General features: G+C 52.3%; 6 protein-coding genes across 6 annotated transcripts; 5 read left to right on the forward strand and 1 right to left on the reverse strand.

The window, feature by feature from the left end:
• Window positions 1-206: 206 nt before the first annotated feature.
• Window positions 207-2,675, forward strand: NCS57_01000400 (RNA helicase; the record flags this gene model as incomplete). Its single annotated transcript, XM_053059762.1, has 2 exons — window positions 207-509; window positions 564-2,675. Exons 1-2 carry the CDS (start codon window positions 285-287, stop codon window positions 2,673-2,675), a joined length of 2,337 nt encoding a protein of 778 aa, XP_052910156.1. The 5' UTR covers window positions 207-284.
• A 591-nt stretch (window positions 2,676-3,266) lies between these two features.
• NCS57_01000500 (Tyrosine-protein phosphatase domain-containing protein) lies at window positions 3,267-4,388 on the forward strand (the record flags this gene model as incomplete). The annotated part of the gene is made up of 1 exon (XM_053059763.1): window positions 3,267-4,388. One exon carries the CDS (start codon window positions 3,267-3,269, stop codon window positions 4,386-4,388), a length of 1,122 nt encoding a protein of 373 aa, XP_052910157.1.
• A 1,680-nt stretch (window positions 4,389-6,068) lies between these two features.
• Window positions 6,069-10,097, forward strand: NCS57_01000600 (uncharacterized protein; the record flags this gene model as incomplete). Its single annotated transcript, XM_053059764.1, has 8 exons — window positions 6,069-6,459; window positions 6,512-6,601; window positions 6,654-6,749; window positions 6,802-6,885; window positions 6,938-7,021; window positions 7,076-7,216; window positions 7,270-7,602; window positions 7,666-10,097. The coding sequence occupies 8 exons, from the start codon at window positions 6,069-6,071 to the stop codon at window positions 10,095-10,097; spliced, it is 3,651 nt and encodes a 1,216-aa protein (XP_052910158.1).
• Window positions 10,098-11,518: 1,421 nt separating this feature from the next.
• NCS57_01000700 (uncharacterized protein) lies at window positions 11,519-13,033 on the forward strand (the record flags this gene model as incomplete). The annotated part of the gene is made up of 1 exon (XM_053059765.1): window positions 11,519-13,033. The coding sequence occupies one exon, from the start codon at window positions 11,519-11,521 to the stop codon at window positions 13,031-13,033; it is 1,515 nt and encodes a 504-aa protein (XP_052910159.1).
• A 1,190-nt stretch (window positions 13,034-14,223) lies between these two features.
• Window positions 14,224-19,022, forward strand: NCS57_01000800 (Dicer-like protein 1; the record flags this gene model as incomplete). The annotated part of the gene is made up of 4 exons (XM_053059766.1): window positions 14,224-14,710; window positions 14,754-15,826; window positions 15,872-17,398; window positions 17,442-19,022. The coding sequence occupies 4 exons, from the start codon at window positions 14,224-14,226 to the stop codon at window positions 19,020-19,022; spliced, it is 4,668 nt and encodes a 1,555-aa protein (XP_052910160.1).
• A 1,421-nt stretch (window positions 19,023-20,443) lies between these two features.
• NCS57_01000900 (uncharacterized protein) lies at window positions 20,444-22,958 on the reverse strand (the record flags this gene model as incomplete). Its single annotated transcript, XM_053059767.1, has 2 exons — window positions 20,444-21,684; window positions 21,731-22,958. The coding sequence occupies 2 exons, from the start codon at window positions 22,956-22,958 to the stop codon at window positions 20,444-20,446; spliced, it is 2,469 nt and encodes an 822-aa protein (XP_052910161.1).
• Window positions 22,959-23,293: the final 335 nt, after the last annotated feature.

A 23,293-nucleotide genomic window follows, 5' to 3' on the forward strand; every position in this document is an offset into this window, starting at 1 on the left:
TAGGGATGGATGCTGGCGATAACAAAATGTACAACTTCCGAAGCTCTCGAACCAAGCTACAGCAGGTATCAGAGCGTCATCAGCATGAAGCCCCACTCGACGAACTGGAACCGGATCACGGCGGAATAGATGATCCGAATCCTTGGAAATTTTATGAGAAGGCCTTCTCATGATGGCAAATTTCAGTCGCATCTGCCAGAGGTGACGAATTGAATGCATCCCCCGGCAATTTTCCAGTGCTTCTTTCAAGGGAGCATGTTTGGATCATCCGCCAGGCCGTCGTCATGAGATTTCCGCTCCGACCTGGGGTTGTGCGGCCTCCACTATGTCACATAGCAGCAACACGACGGTCGCTCTCGACGACTCCGAGACTTTGGGATGATGCGACTAAGACCAAGACTGAACCTCCCAAGAAAAATCCCATGAGCAGAGGCAAGCTCAAGGCCTTATTAGCTGCGTCTGTAAACCCATATCAGAAAAAACATGGCAAGGGCTTCCGGCCTAGCCAAGTGAGTTGGCTTTTTCATACTCGATGCAGAGGAACTTGGACTTACACTTGTTAGACAAATCATGGCAAGGGTTACAAACCGAGGATGAAATGGGAAGCGTTCAAGTCTGGGACTGGCCGCCATGCCATGTTCCGATCGACAGTCTTTAACCGCTTCGAGGGCGTCCTCAAGAAGTTTTCCCTGTCCAACGTTTCTGTCACCGGCGTCGGGGAGGATGAGCTCGACAAACAGGCCGCTCTGTTTATGGATGTCTTGGAAAAGGCCTTTGTCATGGCTGAGCAGAACATCACCCAACGAGACCGGAACCCGCTGTTCTGGAACCTCCGCGACGCCTTCATCTTGAAGGATGTCAAGGGTCTTAGCAACGAGCTTCAGTACTCGTTTCAGTCGTTCCTCATCCGTCAGCGATTCTCCAAGGGTTTGGAGGAGAGCCACAAGCGGCTTCTGGACTTTCGGTTCCCGTACGAGTGGTTCCCCGCTACCAGGACGATGCAGCGAACTATTCACCTTCACGTCGGACCGACCAACTCGGGCAAGACGTATAGAGCTCTGAAGGCGTTGGAGAACTCCAAGCGAGGAGTGTATGCGGGTCCCCTTCGTCTGCTGGCCAACGAGGTATACCAGCGTCTACAGGCCAAGGGCCTGCCGTGTGCGCTGATGACGGGAGAGGAGGTGCGGATACCACAGGACACGGATACCTACTTTACGAGTTGCACGGTTGAGATGATCCCTGTCAACGAACCCTACGACGTTGCTGTCATCGACGAGATTCAGATGATTGCCGATCCTGATCGGGGCAGTGGTTGGACAACAGCCTTGCTGGGTGTCATGGCTAAGGAGGTCCACCTCTGCGGTGAGGAACGAACAGTCAAACTCATCCAGAGCATATGCGCAGCCATTGGTGACGAGTGCATCGTTCACCGATATGAGCGTCTCAGCCCTCTCGAAACCATGTCCGAGGCCATCGATGAAGACTATAACCGACTTGAAAAGGGTGACGCTATTGTGGCCTTTAGCCGCATGAACCTGCACGCCCTAAAGACGACGATCGAGAAGCACACTGGACGAAGATGCGCCATCATCTACGGATCACTACCCCCCGAGGTGCGCGTACAGCAAGCAGCTCTCTTCAACGACCCGAACAACGACTACGACTTTATTGTTGCCAGTGACGCCATCGGCATGGGTCTCAACCTTGAGATCCGACGAGTTATTCTCGACTCGGTCACCAAGTTTGACGGCAACCAGAACCGACACCTCACATACCCCGAAATGAAGCAGATTGGCGGCCGAGCTGGACGATACCGCACTGCGCGACAGGCTACGGAAGCTGACAATGGAGCTGACGACGGCCGCAAAGTTGGCTATGTCACAACAATGGCCCGGCAGGATCTCAAGAACGTGCATCGTGCGTTCAAATCCAATGTCGACGATATTGACGCCGCATATGTTACACCTCCTGCAGCCGCTGTCGAGCGTTTTTCGACATACTTCCCCAAAGACACGCCGCTGTCCTTTATCCTGATGCGCATCCGAGAGCTTGCGTCGGTGAGCAAGAACTTTAGACTCGGCATCTCGTCAGATAAGCTCGAGATTGCCGACGCCATCCAGCACATCCCGCTCACCATCTACGATCGTCTCACCCTCTGCCACTTGCCGGTGTGGCAGCGTGCTGAGAATTCGATGGAGGTCCTGCGAGCTCTCGCCACCATCATTTCCGAAAACGGGCGTGGAGACTTGCTGTCCATCAAGGAGATTCCTCTTGAGAGCTTGGACATTGACCTCAGAAACTTCAAAGGCACACCGATAGATTATCTCCACAAGCTCGAGTCGCTGCATGTGGCTATCAACCAGTATGTCTGGCTATCGTATCGTTTCAGCGGCATGTTCCGTGATCAGGCCCTGGCTTTCCACGTGCGCTCGCTCGTAGAGCAGAAGCTGGTGGACACGCTGGAGAGGCTAGACTTTACTCAGTCAGATCTCCAGAGCATCCGACAGAACAAGCGACTCATGGCGCAGTCGCAGAAGCTGTCGCGCAAGGTGCTCGGAGAGGGAGACCTCAAGGATGTCGAGCAGGAGATGGACGACCCGCCTCTGGATCAGGACGAGCACTGGGAGCCTCATCAGTCGTCGGAAGAGGTTGCCGCCACGGCATCAGCTCCTTGAAGCTCTGTGTACATGCAAACAAGAAGAGGGAAATATGGCGTTGGCTTGGGTTTGTTTGGATGATGAAAAAATGCATAGAAGCGGACATGAACAAACGACATTGGACAATGCATGTATGTAATTGTAGAGTGTATCAACATCTTATCCTGTACAATATGAATGATAAGGGGTCGCGGGGAAAATGTGGCGGCTCATTTCCGCTTGGGCTCACCCGTTTCATTCATCATGTTTGTGTTGGTCGATACATCCTGTTGGTTGAGATGACAAGACGTAAGATGAAGTATGACTGATACAGAGCCTCGAACAAACAAAGGAGAGGGCAAACAGTGATGTGCCCCTGGATCTAACTGGAGTGGCTGACGGTTGGCGTTTGTCTTTGAGTTTGATGATGGAAGCATTCCATTCGATGAGAACCCCTGACCATCGCCCGTAGGGCTCATGAGTGTTCCCCACTAACGTCATTAGCCGGCCCCTGTAAGACGGCGAGTGGGACCCTGACCGAGCGGCCAGCTGAGCCCCGCCTGAAATAAACTGCCCGCCTGCACTGCAGCGATGGACCTGAGCGAGCGCAGGCAGACCACCTAGGCTCCAATGCGCACCGGCCCGCACCTCAGACTTAAGTTAACTCGCGAGCACTCCCTTTGCGCAACGTCACATTTTCCCAACTTCATCTTCTGCAAACTTGTCGGGACCACGACGTTCTTTGTACCACCTCGTCCGCTACAGCGCCGCAAAGAAACAATCCCCCTTCAAGTTTTCACACGGGGAGCTCCACAGATGGAGGACGCGCGCTCCGTCGCAAACATGGCGGTCCCGTCCGCTCCCTACACCTTTCGACCTCCGAGCCCTCCATTCATCCACATCCCCCCCACGGCGCACGGCACGGGGGGAGATTCGATCCCGGGTCTCCTCCCTTCGTACGAGAACGTCGATCCGCAGCAGCTCACCCCGAAGGACGTCGCCATCATCACCCAGAACGTCACCCACGCCCCCACCGATCGCGCTTCGGACTGGTCATACGAGCAACGGAGGGAGGCTCAGCCGCTGCTCAACTTTTTATATCTCGGGCCAAACAGCGCCGCGCGCGATGGCGAGTTTCTGAGAAGCGAGGGTATCACCATGGTTCTGGTTGCGCGGGATGCGCGCATGGCTGGCATGAAGCTCATGAGCATTGAAAATGTTGCTAAGACGCTGGGCATTGTGGTGCACTACGTCGATATGGACGGCTACGACAACATGATTAGCTCGTTTTCCAACACGATCCGAGCAGTCAACGACCACCTCCTCGCCATCTACCACAGTCAAGCGCAGGGCAGAAGCAAGGACGGCAGCCTGGTCGTTGAGCCCGCCACGTTCCGCCGGGGCAAGGTTCTCGTGGCTTGCGAGACGGGCAACGACCGGTCAGCCGCCATGGCAGCGGCGTACATCATGGCGCTCTTTGGAAAAGACATGATCACCACGATACAGTTTATCTCGGTGCAGCGGTTCTGCTGCTGCTTTGATGAGGACGTCAAGCGCAAGCTGCAGAGCTGGGAGGATATCCTGAGGGCGCGGTCACAGGTTGCTTCGCAGGCCAAGATTGCGGGGCATGGAAAACGCCACATTGACGAGGTGATGGAGACGCAGGGAAATTCTGGCCAAGGAGATGCTGTTGCTCTTGATCACGACCGGTTTCAAGGGCGAGATGCGTTTGTGCCCTTCATGGACATGTAATCACGGGGAGAGAAAATTCTGGTCAAGGTTTTAATTTTTCGGTTGGGGTTGACATTGATGGCGTCAAGAAGGAGTTGGGGATGGGTGTCTTGTCCGGTGTTGTTGTTGATACCCTGTATACCTTAGATAAGGTGTCTGTAAGGCTATGAAGCCATGTGTGTTCTTTTGCTATTGAGTTTATGGAGTTGCATCAGGTTGTCACGGTGATGCCTTTTTGCGTTTCGTTGAGCTGATGACTCTTTTTGATGTTTTAGGAATATGGATGAGAGAAGTGTCTGGCAGGAGGATAGAAGACCATGGAATGCCGAGATCTGACAGCATGATTAGTTTACAGTTCTCGATGGCTGCTTTCATTTGTGGTCTTTGATATTGCGGCCGACGGAGACAACAACAGTTCTCGATGGAATTGGGACTTGACGAATGGACTCGCGAGTGATGCCTAGATGAGAAGAGATGTGCCGATGGAAGTCTCTAGAAGGCGTCGAGACTTGACGACGTAACCAATTGTCAGAATTTTGCGGAATTGGGACGTGACGACACCCCCTGATGGATCATCTATGCAAAGAGGAGTGCCTAGTTTAGGAATTGATACTTGATAGTCGACGGACTTGGACAGCTCTTGGATCTGATAATGGAGGTGGTCAGTCTGCCGCGTGCTCCGAGATCGAGGTTTGATGGCATTTCCCAATTGAGCCTTATGGGTAGTGAATAGAATAAAAGGAACCAAGTTTACAATGGACAATCAATCTCTTTGAAACCCTGTGGATCTGATGAAGCAATCAATCCCATTGACTCTTTGAAAGGGGCGTGACTATCACCATCAGTGAAGGAATTAAGTTGCGGTTTTATCAATTGAGTTACAGTTTCACGATACTCATGCTCAGTTACATTGCTGCCTTGAAACCAAGACCTCATATGTCCTCGTGTCCCATTCTAAACGTCCCAACGAGAGGCAATTAAGCCAATTGCCTAGACAACAACGGGGACACTTTCAATTAACTCTCCACAATGTCCTCTGCATACAGGCGGGGAGTCACAATCTGCAAGACCCTGAATTCTAAACGGTTTAAGATCATGGCTTAGACATTTATCGACCAATGACGGTCTGAGTCGTCCAACGGTAACCGGCGACACCTTGCATATACCTTCTTCAACGGCGATGACCTCTTTTCTCGTTGCTGTGGTTTTTGTGATTTCTGTTTACATCGTGAAATGCTTGATTCTGTTGTTCTCCGAGTGAAGCTGATTACCATGCTCAAGTTTTCAGACATAAAAGAATGGACGACCTCTCTCGTTCTCTTGTTTCTTTCTCTCCTCATACACACACACTCTTACACTCGATCAACCAGCTGACTTCCTTTTTTCAAACGAAACCACCAATTTTTCATCTCGTAAGTTGGGTTTCCTCTCCATTGCTTTGGTTTTGTTTCAACTTGCTTGATATTACTTGGCTGTCTTGTTACCTAGTCGAGTGTCTTGGCTTCCTTTGATTGTCTTGAACACTTGGTTAAGTCTTTCTTTCTACTTTGATTGTTATTTGCTTCATGTTTAGAACACTCTTTCCTACTCTTGACTCCTCTTTTCACCCTATCAGCAGTGTCATTGAATCACTGTTTGATATCCCATTGCTAACCACGATCTTACAGAACAGTCAACCCATTTTTTTCAACAACCGTCGAGATGAATCCCACCAACGTTCCCGTTCCCGTCAGCTTTGCTGACCAGACCTCGCTCGCCTTCCAGGCAGTGGCGTCGGGGAGACTGCGCTCCGTGCAGGTCATCCCGAGACGGGTGGCCAAGCCCAGGAAGGCGGCCAGGGCCACCGCCGCTCCCCGTCCCGCCGTCGCCTCCGGCCGGGTCACGAAGAAGAGGGGCACCAGGACGGCGAGGGTTGAGACCCCCGTCCAGGCCGAGCCGGCAGTTCCTCAGGGGACTGCCGTGCCCCCTCCTCCTTCCGGTAAGTTTACTCTTTCAATGTGTTATTGTGCTGAGCTTGAGACTAACAAGGAAACAGTGCCCGCCGCTCCTCAGGGGATTGAGACCCCCCTGTCCAGGCAACCTCTTTCCCCCCGTAAGTTCACTACCCCCAACCTTGGCTCGTTAGACTTGCTAATAGGAAACAGTGCCAGATCGGTACCTCCTTTACGAGGGCCAGACTTCTGGCATCACCGTCCCTGGGGTCCAACCCCAGTCCCTTTCCGTTCCTCCTCCCCGTAAGTTCACTAACTCCAACCTTGGGGTATTAGACTTGCTAACAGTAGACAGCGCCACCTCAACGCCTTCTCGGTGAAGGCCAGAGTTCTGGCATCCCACGGGTCACTGGGACCGCCCAAACCCAGTTTACCTCCCCTCCTCCTCCTCGTAAGTGAAACCACCTTGAATATTTTTCGACTCGACACTGACAAGTCACTAGCCCAGCCGCAATATTTTAATAACGGCTTTTTCATTTTGAGCAGCCAGCCCAACGCGGCGGCTGCTCTGCTTTCTCCCCCTGGCTGTAAGTGAATCACCAACGCTGAATCTTGGACTTGATACTGACATACCACCAGCTCAGCCACCAACGCAGCCTGCTAGTGGCTGCTTTATTCCTCAAAGCCAGCCAATTTTCCAGGCTGCTCCCCCTGCTCCTCCTGGTAAGTGGATCACCGATCTTGTTTGCTTGTGCCCTGACACTGACAAACTGGCAGTGCCTCTGCCAGTTGTTGGCACTGGCCTTTTCGATTTCGGTGGTGTGAACCTCAGCTTCGATCCCGATACGACGTCGGGTGTTGATGTTGATTACGGCAACATCTTTGATTTCGAGAATATTTCCCCTCCCTCTTCTTCTGGTAAGTGATTCACTGACGATGCAATGATTGTTTACCTCGCTAACAGCAACTAGACCCCCGTAAAGATCTTTCTGCATCATCGCAAGCTCTCCTTGCTCTCCAGCAAGGGCTTTCGACTCTCCCAGAGGATCTATTTACTCTCCCACAGGATATTCTTGCTCCACCACAAGGTCTCCCTACTCCTCCACAAGATCTTCCTGATACATCCTCGCAAGATCTCCCTCCTCCCTCAAAGGAGCTCCCCCCTCCCTTGGAGGATACCCCCTCCCCCCTGCAAGAGCTTCCTGCCCCAGATCCAATCCCCGGCTTGCTGAGCGACAAAGAGTGGGAGGAGATCCTCAAAGACATGGACATCGACTTTGCCGCATGGGATACCTTCAACGCCGGTGGCAACCCGACATTCACCGACATCTTCTCAACCAACATGCCCCCGCCTCAGATCTAGGAAGATCTGTCGTGGGGTGTCAGGTGGATCATCATCCGGATCCTGAACGATGAGGACCGCTTCGCCAAGGTTGTCACCTTTATCTTGCGCCTGTCTCGTGCGCAGGTCCAGGAGTTTCTCGAGATCTACCTGAGAGAGGAGTACGCGTGGCGTGTTTGGGAGGAGTATGTCATCACGATCCCCCACATGCCTTTGCTTGAGCACGCACTTGAGAAGAGGATCACCGTCCCAGCCCTTCTACACTATAACCGTCCGGCACTTCTTACGGACAACATTTCTCTAGAAGATGAGGAGCGTGGAGTATTGTTTTTGCAGGAGAGGAGGATGCACGGTTTGGTTGCTTTGTTTCGTTTGTTTTGCGCTGAACCCTACAAAGATTTTTTGCCTCTACGAATCGAGTGGGAGATTTTTCAGGACGGTATCGACAAGCAGATCATCCACCAGGCCGTCGAGCTGGGCTGGGCCAAGCCCGAGTTGTTAAAGGTTCGACCTTCTGCGCCAACTACCAACGTTCCTGTGGATGATTCACCACTGCGGTATCAAGGGAGATTTGCGCCCCTTTTCGGAGCTGTTGGGCAGCGTGTGCCTTTGCACCGTAAGGAAGGAGGAGACGGTAATGAGTTTAACGTTGACTATGACTTGAATGAAGACTATGATTCAGAAGAGACACAAGATGATGATGAGAAGACCTTGTCTCCCGACAAGGTCGATACAGACGGCAGATCAGATCTTGATCAGCCCAAGGATCAACCCTCTTCCACCTCAAACACCTCTGATCAACCTACCACGAACGCCAGCGGCAACGTCCTTCCCGTCCCAGAACCCCTACCACCACTGCCCTTCCTACCAGGGCTTTTTGGATTTCAGCCATGTCAAAAGCAAGAACATTTTTTAAATGTCGCATTCTGTCGGCGGCACCCCCGGGCATACAGATATGTCCCTGGATGCTTTGCCAATTCTCTGGTGGAAGAGGGGCGCGACTGGGTTCCATGCAGAGAGGCCTGCTGGCCTCAGGGGGCTTATGTTCATCTGGGACCCCGTACTCTTCAAGCATACGCGGACATCATTGTCGAGTGCGCTCGCCATGAGGCTGGGGCAACTGGGGGTGTGGCAGCTCGAGGCATGCCAAACGCGAATCACCGTTCGGCCACCAACGGCAGACAGACAGTGACGAACGGACAGGCTCATCAGTGTGAGGCAGCTGCAGCTCATCACGCAAACAGCTCTCCCCAAGAAGACCCTCACCGAGGCTCAGCCGAGAACCTCTCCAGCTCTGCTTGGTACCGGAAGGCGTATGACGAATACATGGCTTCGAGCATGGATGCCGAGAGCGTTGATCAGCTCAGCGAGAACGGTTCATTCGTCGACGAAGAAGATACCGACTGCAAGATGTTTGCGACCCCAAGTGCTTCGACACTCCCCGAATACCGACTGGCCATGCTTGGAGGCTTTCCGGACACCACCAATACTCCCCAAGACCTTTCCGAACTTGCACCATCTGTTCAACTTCGTCACCACCTCGATACCCACTTTGCTCACTACTTGACGAAGAAATCCACCACTGTGAGAAGAAGTTCCACCAGCCACAACCGCACTCGCAAGAAGCAGTCGTCATCAGAGATCCCTGCGGAAGATTGGGAGGGAGGCTATGATGTCGTCCTCCCAGAGGCCGAAAAGGATACGGCATATTGTCCCAAACGAGGTGATCGGAAGAAGAGGTCCAGAAAGGTGACTGAAGGTGGGAGACAGAGGAAGTCGGCCGTTAAAGACATCGAGAAGAAGAGCAGCGAGACGATAGTGAGGGAGGGAAACGGAGATGAAGGCCCAGGGGGTGGGCATTCTGCTCTCGATGCCAACAAAGGGAGCGACTCCGAAATCATCGAAGCGCAAGGCACTGCAAACACAGAGACAGGTGTTCAGAAAGAACCCTTCAACAACACAAACAGCGGACCACAATCATCTGGTCGAATCAAGATTGTTCTCAAGTCGTCTTCACATACCCCGACCAGTCCCGCCGAGAGCACGACAAAGAGCAACTCACCCATTTTTGGAGTCGACCGCAATTCGATCATGGCAAGCACCCGAGACAGAGTCCAAATGGCTCACTACGCTTGGAGCGCCGAAGAGGCCACCTTTGCTTCCATTTCCACACACGCGCGATTCGCACAGACAGCCGATCGCATCGTCAAGCCGCCCTCAATGGGCAAGATAATCTCGGTCGACATGTCTGCCGAATTGAGCGAGTTTCAGCGACTTCAGACGGCTTTTGAAAATATAGAGGGTGCGCAGAAGGCGCAGGGTGCCCAGGATGCAGAGAGGGCCGAGTTTGCTGGGTGTGCGGACAGGGCCATGTATGCGGTGCAGGCGGAGGCTGCTTGCTTTGCGGTTGAGGTTAGGGATAAGGATGGGGATTGTGAGATGAAGGATGCGGAGTGAAGGGTATTTATGCTTTGTTTGATGTTTGTATGAGTTTGATGCTTTATGGATTGCTTGAATGTAGCTACAGGTCATTGGGAAGTCCAATGAAGATAGGAACAGGTGATTTCACAAACTACTGGTTACCATTGAAGTGAGTCTTGACCCTGATATCGCCGTGAAGACTAGAAGGGACTTTAAGTGAACTTTGAAGAGTCTAGCCACCCCTATCAGAGAAGCAGCAAATTTCCGTCGTCGTTGTGCTATCCCTCGCAGGTGTGGCATGCAAGTTGGTTCAATTGCTTAGATCGAGGCTTCGAAGTTATCAAGCAAGAAAATTTGCTTCGAGCATGAATAAAGCTCTCTTTTTTGGTTGATGACTCGTCTAGGGACTCATTTCCTTGTTTGTGGACATGGTCACCGACTCTTGGGCGGTTTATGGATGGTGACGCCAATGGGGGCAAACAAACTTACCGTCGAGATCAGATGAGTAGGAGTAATAAAGAATGATGAAGGATAATAGAAGAGAATAGAAGAAGCCTTCAAGATGAAGACAAATGAATGGACCGAAAACAGTGGCGCAATGTCAATGTGACTGGCTTCTCATCTCTGGACCGTTGGTACGGGATGTGAAGACACAATTGCCAGTCGTCAAAGTAAAAATGACCTCAAATTAAAATAAGTATCGTCTATTGCCTTCTGTTTTTCTTAGCTCATTCGGGTTCAAGGGCAGTGTCTGTCAATTCTTCTCTCAAGCACATCTGCCCATCCTACCAGATCAAAAGCTGCTTGATGTCCAAGATCCCATGAGCATTCATGTCAGGAGTCATTACTTTTCATCTTGCACTGAAAGATTGTATAGAAGCAGTGAGACCGAAATTCGAAGACGATATGACGGGATCGAGCTTGACTGGGGTGAAGATCTGGAACTTGAGTACAAGTCTGATGCTGCTATCAGCACAGCACGAGACCCGGTCACCTACTTGCGCCTTTCTGATACTCAAGGGGTTCTTCGGAGTGTTATGATATTTTTTGAATCAGTGCTTTAGGTAAACATCCTCTTTCGACCTATGCCTTCTCCTTCCACCCTGATCTATTTCGCCTCTTCTCTCACACCTCTCGCCCGCCAGCCTTCAACATCAACCACCAGCACAGCACCCAATTGCGAACAATTGGAATTGCCCTTAAAGATATTTCCGGGTTCGTCTCACGGTAAGCGAAAATTTTCTCTCATCGTTCTTCTTTGACATGGAACTAACCCACGCCTGCTTTGTAGGACGGCCTTCGGAGTTGGCCAGGAGATCCTGCTACCAACGCGACACCAACACTTCTCCTCCTCAACACTGGCAAACATCAACTCATACAAACCATCAGTCATCACGCAGCCGCTTCTCACACCTTTATTTCTCTCGGCCGCTTGACTTTACTCACCCCGTCCGGCCATGACTACTAACGCCGACTACACCTTTACGCCTCATCCCTCCCCCGAGGAGATCCAGGATCAGTGGAGCGTGCGGCTGCTTCACCTCAACGACGAGGGCGAGAATCAAGCCATAACCACCCACCTGAGATCTATCTGGAGAGATAACTGGTGGAAGTACCCCGACGAGATCAAGTTTTCCTTCTCGAGCGCCACCTTCAAGACTGCCATCACCAAGAGCAACGCTAAAGGCCCCAGCGCCCACCTCCTCTACAAGGCATCCGTTAATTGTAGCAGGCGGGACTTTGATTGGGGTCTATGGCTCGTCCTACGAGTCATCTACTACGACATTCACCAGCACTTGCCGGGCCTTCGAGCCCGGCAGAAGCGCCACAGCTTTGAACAAGGTGATGCATGTAAGTTGATCAGACAACGATACCCAGATGTGGATGTTCTCCGGGACAACGTTCCCCCTACATTCCCTCCCCGACCTCATAGCTGGACAATCTTGGGTGACCGTGGCCCAGGTAGTTCTCTTCGACCCGAAACACCCATTCTGGCCTCGACCGACAACCGCTCTACTGGCAATCAGGCATCAACTGGCGAGAGCGATGAGATTACAGACTCTGGAACCGATTCCGATGATGAGACGAGTGTTGATGAGAGCGATGACTCACCCCCTCCGGACAATGCCACGAGAAAGGTAAAGAAAGAGGCAGAGGCGCACACTCTCACGCCCGACCGAGACGGTGGCTCGCCTTCCCGTGAGAATCTCGTTTTGCCCCCCTCAAACCTTGATGCTGCCGCCAGCGTCACTCCTGATGACAGCACCCAGCACGTCAACTCAAGCACTAGCGATTCCAGTCCGACTTTGAATGACGGCACGAACAAGGTGGCTTCAGAGCAGGGCCCAGTCGGCGAGAGTGGCCATCACCGCGAGAAGGCAACCGACGCATCTATCGACAGCAACGGGCACTCAGATGAGTCAATTGGCGTTCCCAAGAGTCTTCCAAAACGGAGCATGCCCGAAGATGAGGAGGAAGACTCTCCATGCGGTGAACACACTCAGAAGCGACGGTGTACCTCGAGCGATCAAAGCCACCCAACCGAGTCTGAAGCGATGCTAAACAGTAGCCTTCAAAAGGCCACATTCGGCGAGGGCCTAGATCGCATCCACGAGCTATGGAAGAAGACTTTCAACGAGAAGGTGGCCGAGATTGTCAGTCAACAAGTCGCCCAGCGAACCGAGGGCCTACAGCCACGGATCAAAGATGAGATGACCCAATTTCTCTCCGAAAAGATTTTCGGAAGCACCGAAAATTCTGGGCTCAGCAATATTGCCCAGCGAGTCATCGACACCCTAGCTAAACAGATGGCCTCCAAGATGGCCCAACAGGTCATCCAGCAGACTACCCAGCAGCTCACCAGGGAGTTGACCTCTAAGCTGCAGCCAGAGGCCGACCAGCAACTGGCCAATTGCTTGACTCAAATCATGATGGACAAGCTGTTTGGCTCAACTGGCATCCCTGGGCTTTAGGTTGACACCGTAGCTCTGGGAGGTCTTGCCCAACCCCCTTGGAGGGGCTGGGGCGAGTAACTTGGGATTGATGGGCGCATCATTTGGAGTCCATTGCGCTGGTTTCTTTACGAACAGTACAATTGGAAGTGAGTCTGACTTTTTCATCGGTATCTGAAATGGCAATGGGTCTGGGGTCTCTTGATGACTGCTTACATGGGAGATTTGGGCAACAAGGTCACGGACGTACTGGGAGCGACACGGTGGCGCACGAATACGGGGAATCATGGAGCATGGCGGGCATGAACAGTTCAAGGGAAGAAAACAAGATAGTTTTGGAACTTGCTTAATACTTTCTCTGAATATTCCGGGTGCGATGTCTTGCGTGAACGATGATTTTAAAAGGTGACAGGTGACCGGAGAGAACGCTCAGGCAAGGAAATGCCCGAAAAAGCGCCACTGACATATATGGCATCTGATAGTAACGGTTAGCCCCAAGGTATTACTGCAAGTGATAAACTCAACTCGTCCAAGCGACGGGTGGGCTGCGTGCGGTGGTGTCACAAGCTGGGAGGCCGACTTGGCATCACATGGTGCCACGAGGGTCCTAGCAACCTACTTGGAGTCCTTTCTCTACTTTATGATAATAAAAGTAGTACTTCAGATCTCTTTTATTTATTTCTTTTATAATACATATAGCTAGCCTTAGGGGGGGACATGCCAATATCTTTATGTGTCTCTTCTTACAGTCGGCTAAAAGTGTTCGGGATATTAATTAAAGCTGGGCATCATGATGCGATCTTTAAATCCCCGCGTCGATCTGAAGCTTGGCTTCCACGAACTGCGTTGGCGTTGACAAACACCAATATCTGTTTGCTTGGCGTGGCGGAATTCTCACATGAGAACGCACACGGGATCAACCGAACCAAAACTTTTGCAAACATTCCTGAGCCCGTGTAGAATTGACACTGATTGATTGTGCAGCTCTTACTACTGCCGGCCTCCCGCGCAGCCGTCACACTAACGCATCTACCCGCACTTTTCAACCTCACTTTCCATCTCAGCCTTCTTTCCTTTTCCACCATCTTCACATCGCAAAGCAGCTTGAATATCTTCACAGCATTTTTCACTGGCCAATATTGTTCTCGCAAAGGGTCTTGCGCTGCGGGGAACGATTTGCGCGACATCTGTGACGACGCCTGCCGTTCAAGATGGTCGTGGACATGGGTGCCGGCGCCCTGCATATCAGGCCACTACCACCAGTTGCAACGCCTAGTGGCGTATCCCACCATGCAGATCTCTTGAAAGAGCATCATGCAAGTCATACCGAGACCCAGGAACTTCCCGATGCGACAGGTGAAGAGCCAGCACCATCCCAGGAAGAAGGCGCCGGGCCTGAGTACGTCGACACCGACGACGAAGATGATATCTATCGGCTTGTCATCAATCCCGAGAAGCCTCGGAAAATCAGTGAGAAGAAGCGCCAGGACTCTGCTGCCCTGAAAGAGTGGGTGAGCCAGAACCAGCGCGAAGTCACCAGGTCTTCTGCTGCTGCTCTCAACGACCCCAATTATCAGTCGGTCGCGCACCTCATCAAGACGAGCGAGAGCAGAAAGATCATCGCTACACCTCGAGAGTATCAGATCGAGCTCTTTGAGCGGGCCAAGCAGAAGAACACCATCGTGGTCCTGCCCACTGGTAAGTTCCTCGCTCTGTGTCGTGAGTGCGCTGACAGTGGCAGGTACTGGCAAAACACTCATCGCCGCGTTGCTTCTTCGACATTACCTCGAGCAAGAAGTGGAAGATCGAGCTATCGGAAAGCCCAAGAAGGTCGCCTTCTTCCTGGTCGAAAAGGTTGCCCTCTGCTACCAACAATATGCCGTCCTCAACTGCAACCTCGGCGAGCACCCCATCACCAAGTTCTGGGGCAACATGAAGGGCATGGTGAAGAAGAAGCAGTACTGGGATCAACAGTTTAGTGAGAACATGGTTGTTGTCTGTACGGCCCAGATCTTGGTGGACTGCCTTCTTGATGGGTTCATCAAGATGTCGCAGATCAACCTCCTCATCTTTGACGAGGCGCATCATGCCAAAAAGGATCACGCCTATGCCCGCATCATGAGAAATCACTACATTCGCTACCAGGGGGAGCGACCAAGAATTCTCGGTATGACTGCTTCGCCTGTCGACTCGCAGACAAAGGACGTGAAAGCAGCTGCCCTCGAGCTGGAAACCTTTCTTTGCAGCGAGATTGCTACTGTTTCCAACGAAGTGTTGATGGAAGCCATGTGCCAACAAAAGCAAGTCGAAGAGCGAGTCAACTACGAGTCACTGGAGTTTCCAGAAGACGCAAAGACGCAGCTGTGGGACTTGATATGGGCCCAAGTCCTCCGTAATTCACAGTTCAAGGTATCACTCGAATTCACCAAGGAAGCTGCATCAACACTTGGCAGCTGGTGTGCCGATCGATACTGGATCCTTCTTCTCACTGACAATGAGACCAAACGGCTTGTGGCCAGGACTGATCGCGACTTTTCTAGGGACTTTGCGACAAACCAGGCAGACCACGCGACAGAGGCCGTTCGACGTGTCCGAGATATTGTCAAGAAGCGTGAACTCCCCCCGATTGAGCCATCCTCACCTGAGCTATCTCCAAAGATGAAGAAGCTACACGAAATCTTGTTGCACGCCTTCACGCGAGACGGCACCAAAAGGTGCATTGTGTTTGTTGAGAAGAGACACACGGCTTGGCTTCTTTCAGACCTGTATCAGCAGCAAGGAATGAGGATTCCAGGAATGGTCGCCTACTACATGGTGGGTTTTTTAGAAGTCGCCGTGTTCAAGCACTAACCTCCATAGATTGGTTCCCAATCAGCTTCATCAACCCACAGCAACATGTCACATCGCGATCAAGTCGTGACTCTTCAAAAGTTCAAGCGAGGCAGCATCAACTGTCTCTTTGCGACTACTGTTGCCGAGGAGGGCATCGACGTTCCGGACTGCGACCTTGTGATCCGTTTCGACCTCTACAACTCAGTCATCCAGTATCTACAGTCCAAAGGGCGGGCAAGACAGTCAAACTCGAGATACATCACCATGCTGGAGGAAGGCAATATGGGACAGCTCAGAAGCCTGAAGCAGGCCGAGAGAGACTCTACAGCATTACAAAAGTTCTGTTTATCCCTTCCTGCCGATAGAAAGCTGGAAGACGATGTAGTGGACGCGGTTCAAGATGAACTGCTGGTCCAGAAAGTGTACGAGATACCTTCGACCGGGGCTCGACTTACCTTTGCTCACAGCATGGAAGTCCTCTCCAAGTATGCTGCATCTATCACGCCAGGAATTTCCTCCAAGGTTGAATTCACAGTCACCAAGCTTGGCCCAAAGTTCATTGCCGATGTCATCCTCCCAGATGCCTCGCCCCTCAAGGCAATGTCGGGGTTTCCGCAGCGAAGCAAGCTATTGGCTAAATACTCTGCGTCTTTTGAAGCTTGTGTAAAGCTGATCAAGGACAAACACATCGACGGACATCTTCAGCCCACTCTGAGCAAGACGATCCCCAGGATGCGGAACGCTCGACTTGCTGTGAGCTCCAACAAGAAAGCCGAGTACCCCATGCGACTTAGACCCGATGTTTGGAAGTCGCTTGGGGACTGCAAGGAGCTCTTTGCGACAGTCATTACGCTTGACAATCCAGGGGCTCTTGGAGAAGACCTTCTTAGTCGACCACTAATGCTTCTTTCGCGAAAGAAGCTTCCAGAGCTCCCAGGAGTTCCCCTGTTCTTTGGGAATGGGCGCTCGTCTGTGGCCAAACTGACAGTTTCCGAAGAGCCTCTGAAGCTAGCTGCCGAGGAGATTGACTCACTCACCAGATTTACCCTCAAGGTCTTTTCTGACGTGTTCAGTAAAGAATATGATGCCAACGCCGACCAGCTCCCTTACTTTCTAGCTCCTTGTAAGGATGGCCACAGCTCGGTTTCCCAAGCCGTTGACTGGAGTATTGTCGAAGCCACCAAGAACGACAGCCTCCCCTGGGAGAATGCACCGAAAGAGTTCTTTGTAAACAAGTTTGTCACCGACCCCTACGACGGAGGACGCAAACTTGTCATCAAGGGAATTGACGAGTCGAAGAGGCCTTCTGATCCCACGCCCAAAGGAGTGCCAGAGTCGAGAAGTCGATCGTATCGTCAGGTGGAGCCCACGATCAAGGAGTACAGCAACAGTCTCTACTACAACACTCGTCTCAAGGTCAAGTGGAGAGAGGATCAACCTGTTGTCAAGGCACAGCTACTGTCGCTCCGACGAAACTACTTGGACGAGTTCCAAGTCGATGAAGAGGTCAACAATGATTGCTTTGTGATCTTGGAGCCTCTTAGAGTCTCGCCGGTAAGCAATCCCCTACCTTCATCGGCCGTCGCTAACTAGTAAGATCCCTCTCGACGTAGCCTTTATGGTCATGGCGTTTCCAGCCATCATCCATCGCATCGATTCCGCCCTCATCACCCTTGATGCTTGTGCCATGCTGGATCTCCCCATCCCACCTGTCCTGGCTCTCGAAGCTATGACAAAGGACAGCGACAATTCAGGGGAGCACGATGAAGAGCAGGTCAACTTCCAGCCTGGCATGGGCAACAACTACGAACGACTAGAATTCCTAGGCGACTCATTTTTGAAGATGGCCACAACTATTTCTCTCTTTACTCTCATTCCTGAGAGCGACGAATGCGGATATCACGTTGAGCGCATGATTCTAATCTGCAACCAGAATCTATTCAACAACGCTGTTGACCGCAAGCTCCACGAGTACATCCGATCTAAGGCGTTTGACAGACGTACATGGTACCCTGATCTCCCACTGAAGAAGGGAAAGGCACCAAAGACGGAGATGCGACACAATCTGGCCGACAAGTCCATCGCCGACGTCTGCGAAGCGCTCATCGGAGCTGCTTACCTCTCTGGCAAAGGGGGCAGCATGGACTTGGCGGTCAAGGCCGTCACCCGTATGGTCAAGAGCAAAAACCACAAGATGGAGAAATTTGAGGATTACTTTGCCGCCTTCAAGATTCCAGCCTGGCAACAGGCCGACGCCAACGTCAACCAGCGCCGTCTGGTCGACTGTGTAGCTGATGCCGTTGGATACCGCTTCAAATGGCCAGCACTTCTCCGGAGTGCATTCAAGCATCCTTCTTGGCCGTATGATTCCGTGCCAAACTACCAACGCCTCGAGTTTCTAGGCGATGCCCTGCTGGACATGGCCATTGTCGATAACCTGTTCCAGCGGTTCCCTCAGGCGGACCCTCAATGGCTCACTGAGCACAAGATGGCCATGGCCTCGAACCAGTTCCTTGGGTGTCTCTGCGTGAAGCTCGACCTGCACAAACACCTTACATCTACTACATCCTCATTGATCGGGCAGATAAGTTCGTATGCGAGTGAGCTTGAGCTGGCCGAAGAAGACGCGCGTCAAGAAGCCAAGGCAAACAAGACTGCCATGCGCAAAGATTTCTGGCTCAGGGCATCTGCGCCGCCCAAGGCCTTTGCGGATGTCATGGAGGCTCTCGTCGGTGCCATGTTTGTCGACGCCAACTACGACTACACGGTTGTCCGCAACTTCTTTACACGCTTCATCGAGCCGTACTTTGAGGACATGGCACTATATGATTCATTTGCTAACAAGCATCCTGTCACGTATCTGTCCAAGAAGATGCAGCAAGATTTGGGCTGCACCAACTGGCGTGTCAGCGCGGAGAATGTTCCTTGCGGTGTGGAGGAGGGTATCGCTGCCCTGACAGAGAGCGACGTGGTGGCTGTATTTATGGTACACCAGAAGGTCATTGCCAACGCGACGGCCAAGAGTGGACGTTACGCCAAGATTGCTGTGGCGAAGCGGGCTCTCGCGATGCTTGATGAGCATGAGGGCGACTTTGAGACGATGAAGCGTGCTCTAGGATGCGATTGTAAGCCTGGGGCAGTGCAAGATGATGTTAATGATCATGGAACAGCAATCTAGATTTTAGATTGAAGGGGTATGAGAGATGAACTGGCTGGGTTAGAGGAGTCCGGTGGGTGTCTGGGACATTGGTTGGGCTGTGTCACTTGGGCGCGTATCAGCGATTGTCATGGTGAGGACTGAATCACCTTGCGCAACTTATGTCACTATAGAAGCTAATACAGCGTTCACTCTGACTCTCTTGGCCAATATTCCCTGTCGTGTTGCACAAACCTCGCGTCAGAGCCCCCTGGCCAGCCCTCATAACACCTTTGCCCAAGCCCCTCGGTCATCCAAACAACCACTAGCCCTGTTGGCCAAATGGTAAGGCGTCGCACTCGTAATGCGAAGATCAGCGGTTCGATTCCGCTACAGGGCATGTGACGAGGAAATAAGCCTGAAAAGGGATTTCTTTTTTGTTTTTGAGACAAGTTTTTGATGTTGGTAGCTTTGGTGATGGTCGTTGTTGGTGTTGAGGCGTTAGGTGAAAGGCTTAGGGGTTTAGGTTGCCTTTTTTGGGGGCGGGCACGTGCACGGTTGCGGGATGATGTCATAGGTTTGGCATTATGGGAAGGCGCACTTTGTTTTGCTTTTGAAGTCGTCGCGTCATTAGGCTTTGATGCATAAACTGGTGATGCTCTTTTCAGGCATTGTACTTGAAAGCAGTTCAAGATGAAGAGTTAGATGGTTAATTCTAGGGAGCGAGATTAATGGGCTTGAGCTGAGAGCTTCAGCTGGGTGGAGATAGCGGGGAGCCGGAGAGAGATGTTGAACGGGACGAAGATGGGCAATCTTGATCAGGCGAACCGGGGGAGATTGATGGGCCAGGGACCTCCGGTAGATGAAGAAATACCGAATTGCCACTATGATCAGCGTGACCCTTGCCAACCGAGATGCTCTTCAGCCAGCCCCAGGTATCAAGGCAAACCGACGCGATACAAACCACACAGTGATGAGAGTGTTAGCTCACGATCTCTTCGGATATTTTTAGCCTCATCTCCAACCGAGCTCAACGATTTGTTTTAACATCTTCGCGTGGCTGGGGCTGAGCCGCTCGGGGGCGTTCGACATCTACCGATCTAGACTCTTGGAAGCAAAGATTTTCAGCTGGCAGCGCAATGTTTGCTTTTTTTGTCATCTCGATGGCGGAGCTGAATCGGAAAGTGAGGCGGAGATCAAGGTCCGTGCTGTAGATTTGGTTTCAAGGATACGGGTAGTAAATGTTTGATGTTGTGAATGTTACTTGTCCATTCATTAGATGCTTTGGATGCCCTCTCCCTATGCCTATTCGACTGCGATGCTCGTTGTGCTGTACATATCCATGCGCCTATTCCATGATACAAAGAAAAAATAATTAAAAAGGGACGGAAATCGTCAAGTCGTCTAGCTTTATGTTCCCAAATCATCTTGCCATGAAAAAACTCCATACCTCATATGTCTCGTTAATCCTCTACATCCGCCTCGTCAGCATAACTCCTTGTATGTCGTCGACTCTGCGTCTCCATCTTGCGTCGGCGCATCTCCTTTCGTAGCTTGACTGCCGTGTGAATGTCAACCTTGGCGTCGTCCTCCTCGGTGAGACCGTATTGGTCGAGACCCAGGTGCCGCAGGTCAATGCCGAGGTCGGCCAGGGAGACAAAGCTTGGCCCGTGGGGCATGTCGCGCGCGCGCTCCCAGAACGAGTCGGAGCCTTCGTCGTCTGAGGATGAGCCGTTGCGGGGCTCGCGGCGCGGTGGGGAGAATGTGCTTGTGCGGCTACGGCGGAGATGTTGTTGGTGTCGTGTCTTTCGGGGCGTCGACTTGTTGCTCTTTGTGGTGCCTCTTGTGGTTGGGCGTTTTGGGCTCTTTGGTGTCTTTGGTGGCTTGATAGGCGCTGGTGGTTCTGCTGGGGCCTTGGGGATCGGGAGAGGTTCGAATAAACCGGGGAGACCGCCTCCTGCGATGCCGTAGTCTTCCTTGTATAATAGACCTTCCTCTCCGCGTCGCTTCTCCTTCCAGGCGACGAAAGAGTCGACAGAGTCCTCGCTGGCATCCGAGATGTAGTACTCGGCTTCTACGCCTGCGTTGATGGGGTGACTTAGATCCTGCTCCAGTTCCCGACGTGAGGGTACAAGAGTATCGGCGGAAAAGTCGTCTTCGGCAGCGTTGTAGTAGTTGTTCTGGTTTCCAAGAGTGGTCATTCCGCCGTTTTGTTCGCGCTCGTGGTTAATCTTGATTGACGGAGGAACAGATGCGTCGATGGAAGTGCTTGGTGTGTGCTGGCCCATAGACCTCGGGAAAGGATTGCTGGAGTAACCAGACGACATGGTGGTCGGTGTGATGCATGGTTGGGACTGGAGGGTTAGAGATGACGTCCGAACAGGAATGTGTTCGGTGATGTTGTCGAGGCGTTGGTGTCGGAGAAGTGAGGCGCCGCCAATGGAGCGGTTGCGGGGTGGTTTATCCATGGACGAAGAGCTGGAAGGTCGTGAGGGTTGAGAAATGTCGCTGCGGGGGTAGAGAGAAAGAGTTGATGGGCCGTGATGCGTGTCGGGGCGGATGTGAGAAGAATCATGACGAGGAAGAGGATCATGGCGAGGAATTGGTGGATCATGACGAGGGAGAATGAGATCTTGGCGTGAAAGATGTGAATCGGGGCGAGAGTATGAAGGATGCTCTGCCTGCTTGAATCGCACAGGGATGGCTATTTCATGTTAGCTTTATTCTATAATTTGACCAAAAGCACCTACTCGGACATGGTGCTGGTGTATCGAAAGCTTCGTCAACCAGACTCTCAATCTCAACCATCCCAATACTTCGCTGTCGACTCCGGCCTTCACTCGTCTTTGGACGAGACTTGGGCATCGGCGGTGGTGACAGAGGCGCTGAATAATTAAAATTTGATAATGAAGGATGTAAGCTGAGAGGTCTCGGTTTGGACGTGCGCGGTTCAGGTGGAGATGCGAATGCGTTGAATGATCTCCTCCGGTTCTTTAGAGACGCTGCTGTTTGCGATGATGTCTCGGGGCGTTTATCTAGACGTCGTTGCGATTTACTGGATCTTAGCATTTCTCCACCAATTGAGCCTGAAAATGACCTCCATGCTGTTGATGAACTCGTCGGTCTTGAAGATTCTCGAATCGTCCCTAGATCAAGATGAGGAATGCCAGGCGGCGGAGCGCAATCGTCGTCATCGTCGTCAAAGCCATCATAATCGTGAACAGACAGTCCACCACTGTCCGAGGTCTGCAGCGTCAACCTCCCGCTACTGGAGAGACGGTAAAAGGCCTTGACGGCAGGGCTGTTAAGGTTCAGACCGTTCTCGCCAATGTTGCGCTCGGCAACGTCTTCCCCGTACTCGCGGGCGCCGGTGGCTGCGACGCGCGAGCGAAAGTTTGACGGCCTGATCTCGCCCTGGGCGTCTAGAACGTCGACGAACCGGCTGCCGTCCTGGAACGAGTCGACGGAGCTCTCACGGCGGTGGTGAGAGGGGATTGAGGGGACAGGAGGCGGTCTCTCTACTGTGCGCACGGCGGCGCGTGTCTTTTCGGGAACGCTCCAGGCTGAGTTTGTGCTGCGGATGCTGCGGGCGACGGACCTCGGACGCGAGGATAGACTGTTGGCGTGAGCTTGGTTTGGAGCTGTTGTTGGACGTCCTGGGGAGAAGCTGCGGAAGCGCGGGACCATTGGGGGAGGCGCGGCAGGGTCAAGGTCGATATCGTGATCGATTACAGAGAGTTGAGCCTGGCTGCGCTTCCTTGCCGCCTGCTGCAGCTGGTCCAGCACGTTGGGTCCATTTCCAGCGACGGGATAAGTTCCTGCATGGGGCCGTGTGAGTGGCGCCGTGATCCTTTGAACGAGGAGCTCACCTTGGATGGGCGGTATTGATGCGACTGTCGATTTGTAGGATTGACCCTTGATCTGATTCTGATTCTTGTCGGAGGAAGTCTTGCGCGTCAAGAAGCTAAAGAAGCCCATGATGTCGTTCGACAAGATGAGATTTTGTCTGCTGGTTGCAGGGAGAGAAGCAGCACGTTTAAAGGAGAGGCCTCAGGGGACCCGCCGCGAGCATTCTGGCGCTCACGGGGAAGAGTAAAAAGGATGGAATGAAAGGCTATGAAATGGAAAAACGGGTGTTGGACCGTTCTTTTTGTAAAAGCAAGGGAGGGAAGAGTAGAAGAAACCTGGGGCGAACTGTTTCGACAGCCCACGCGCTGATTGGGGAACAGGGCCTCAGAAGAAGAAAAGGAAAAAGGAAAAAAAAGATGGCTTGGACTCGGTAGGTAGGGTCAGTCTATTAGCTGGAGATCTTG

This window comes from Fusarium keratoplasticum, chromosome 8, assembly GCF_025433545.1.
Source record: "Fusarium keratoplasticum isolate Fu6.1 chromosome 8, whole genome shotgun sequence".
Classification (NCBI taxonomy): domain Eukaryota; kingdom Fungi; phylum Ascomycota; class Sordariomycetes; order Hypocreales; family Nectriaceae; genus Fusarium; species Fusarium keratoplasticum.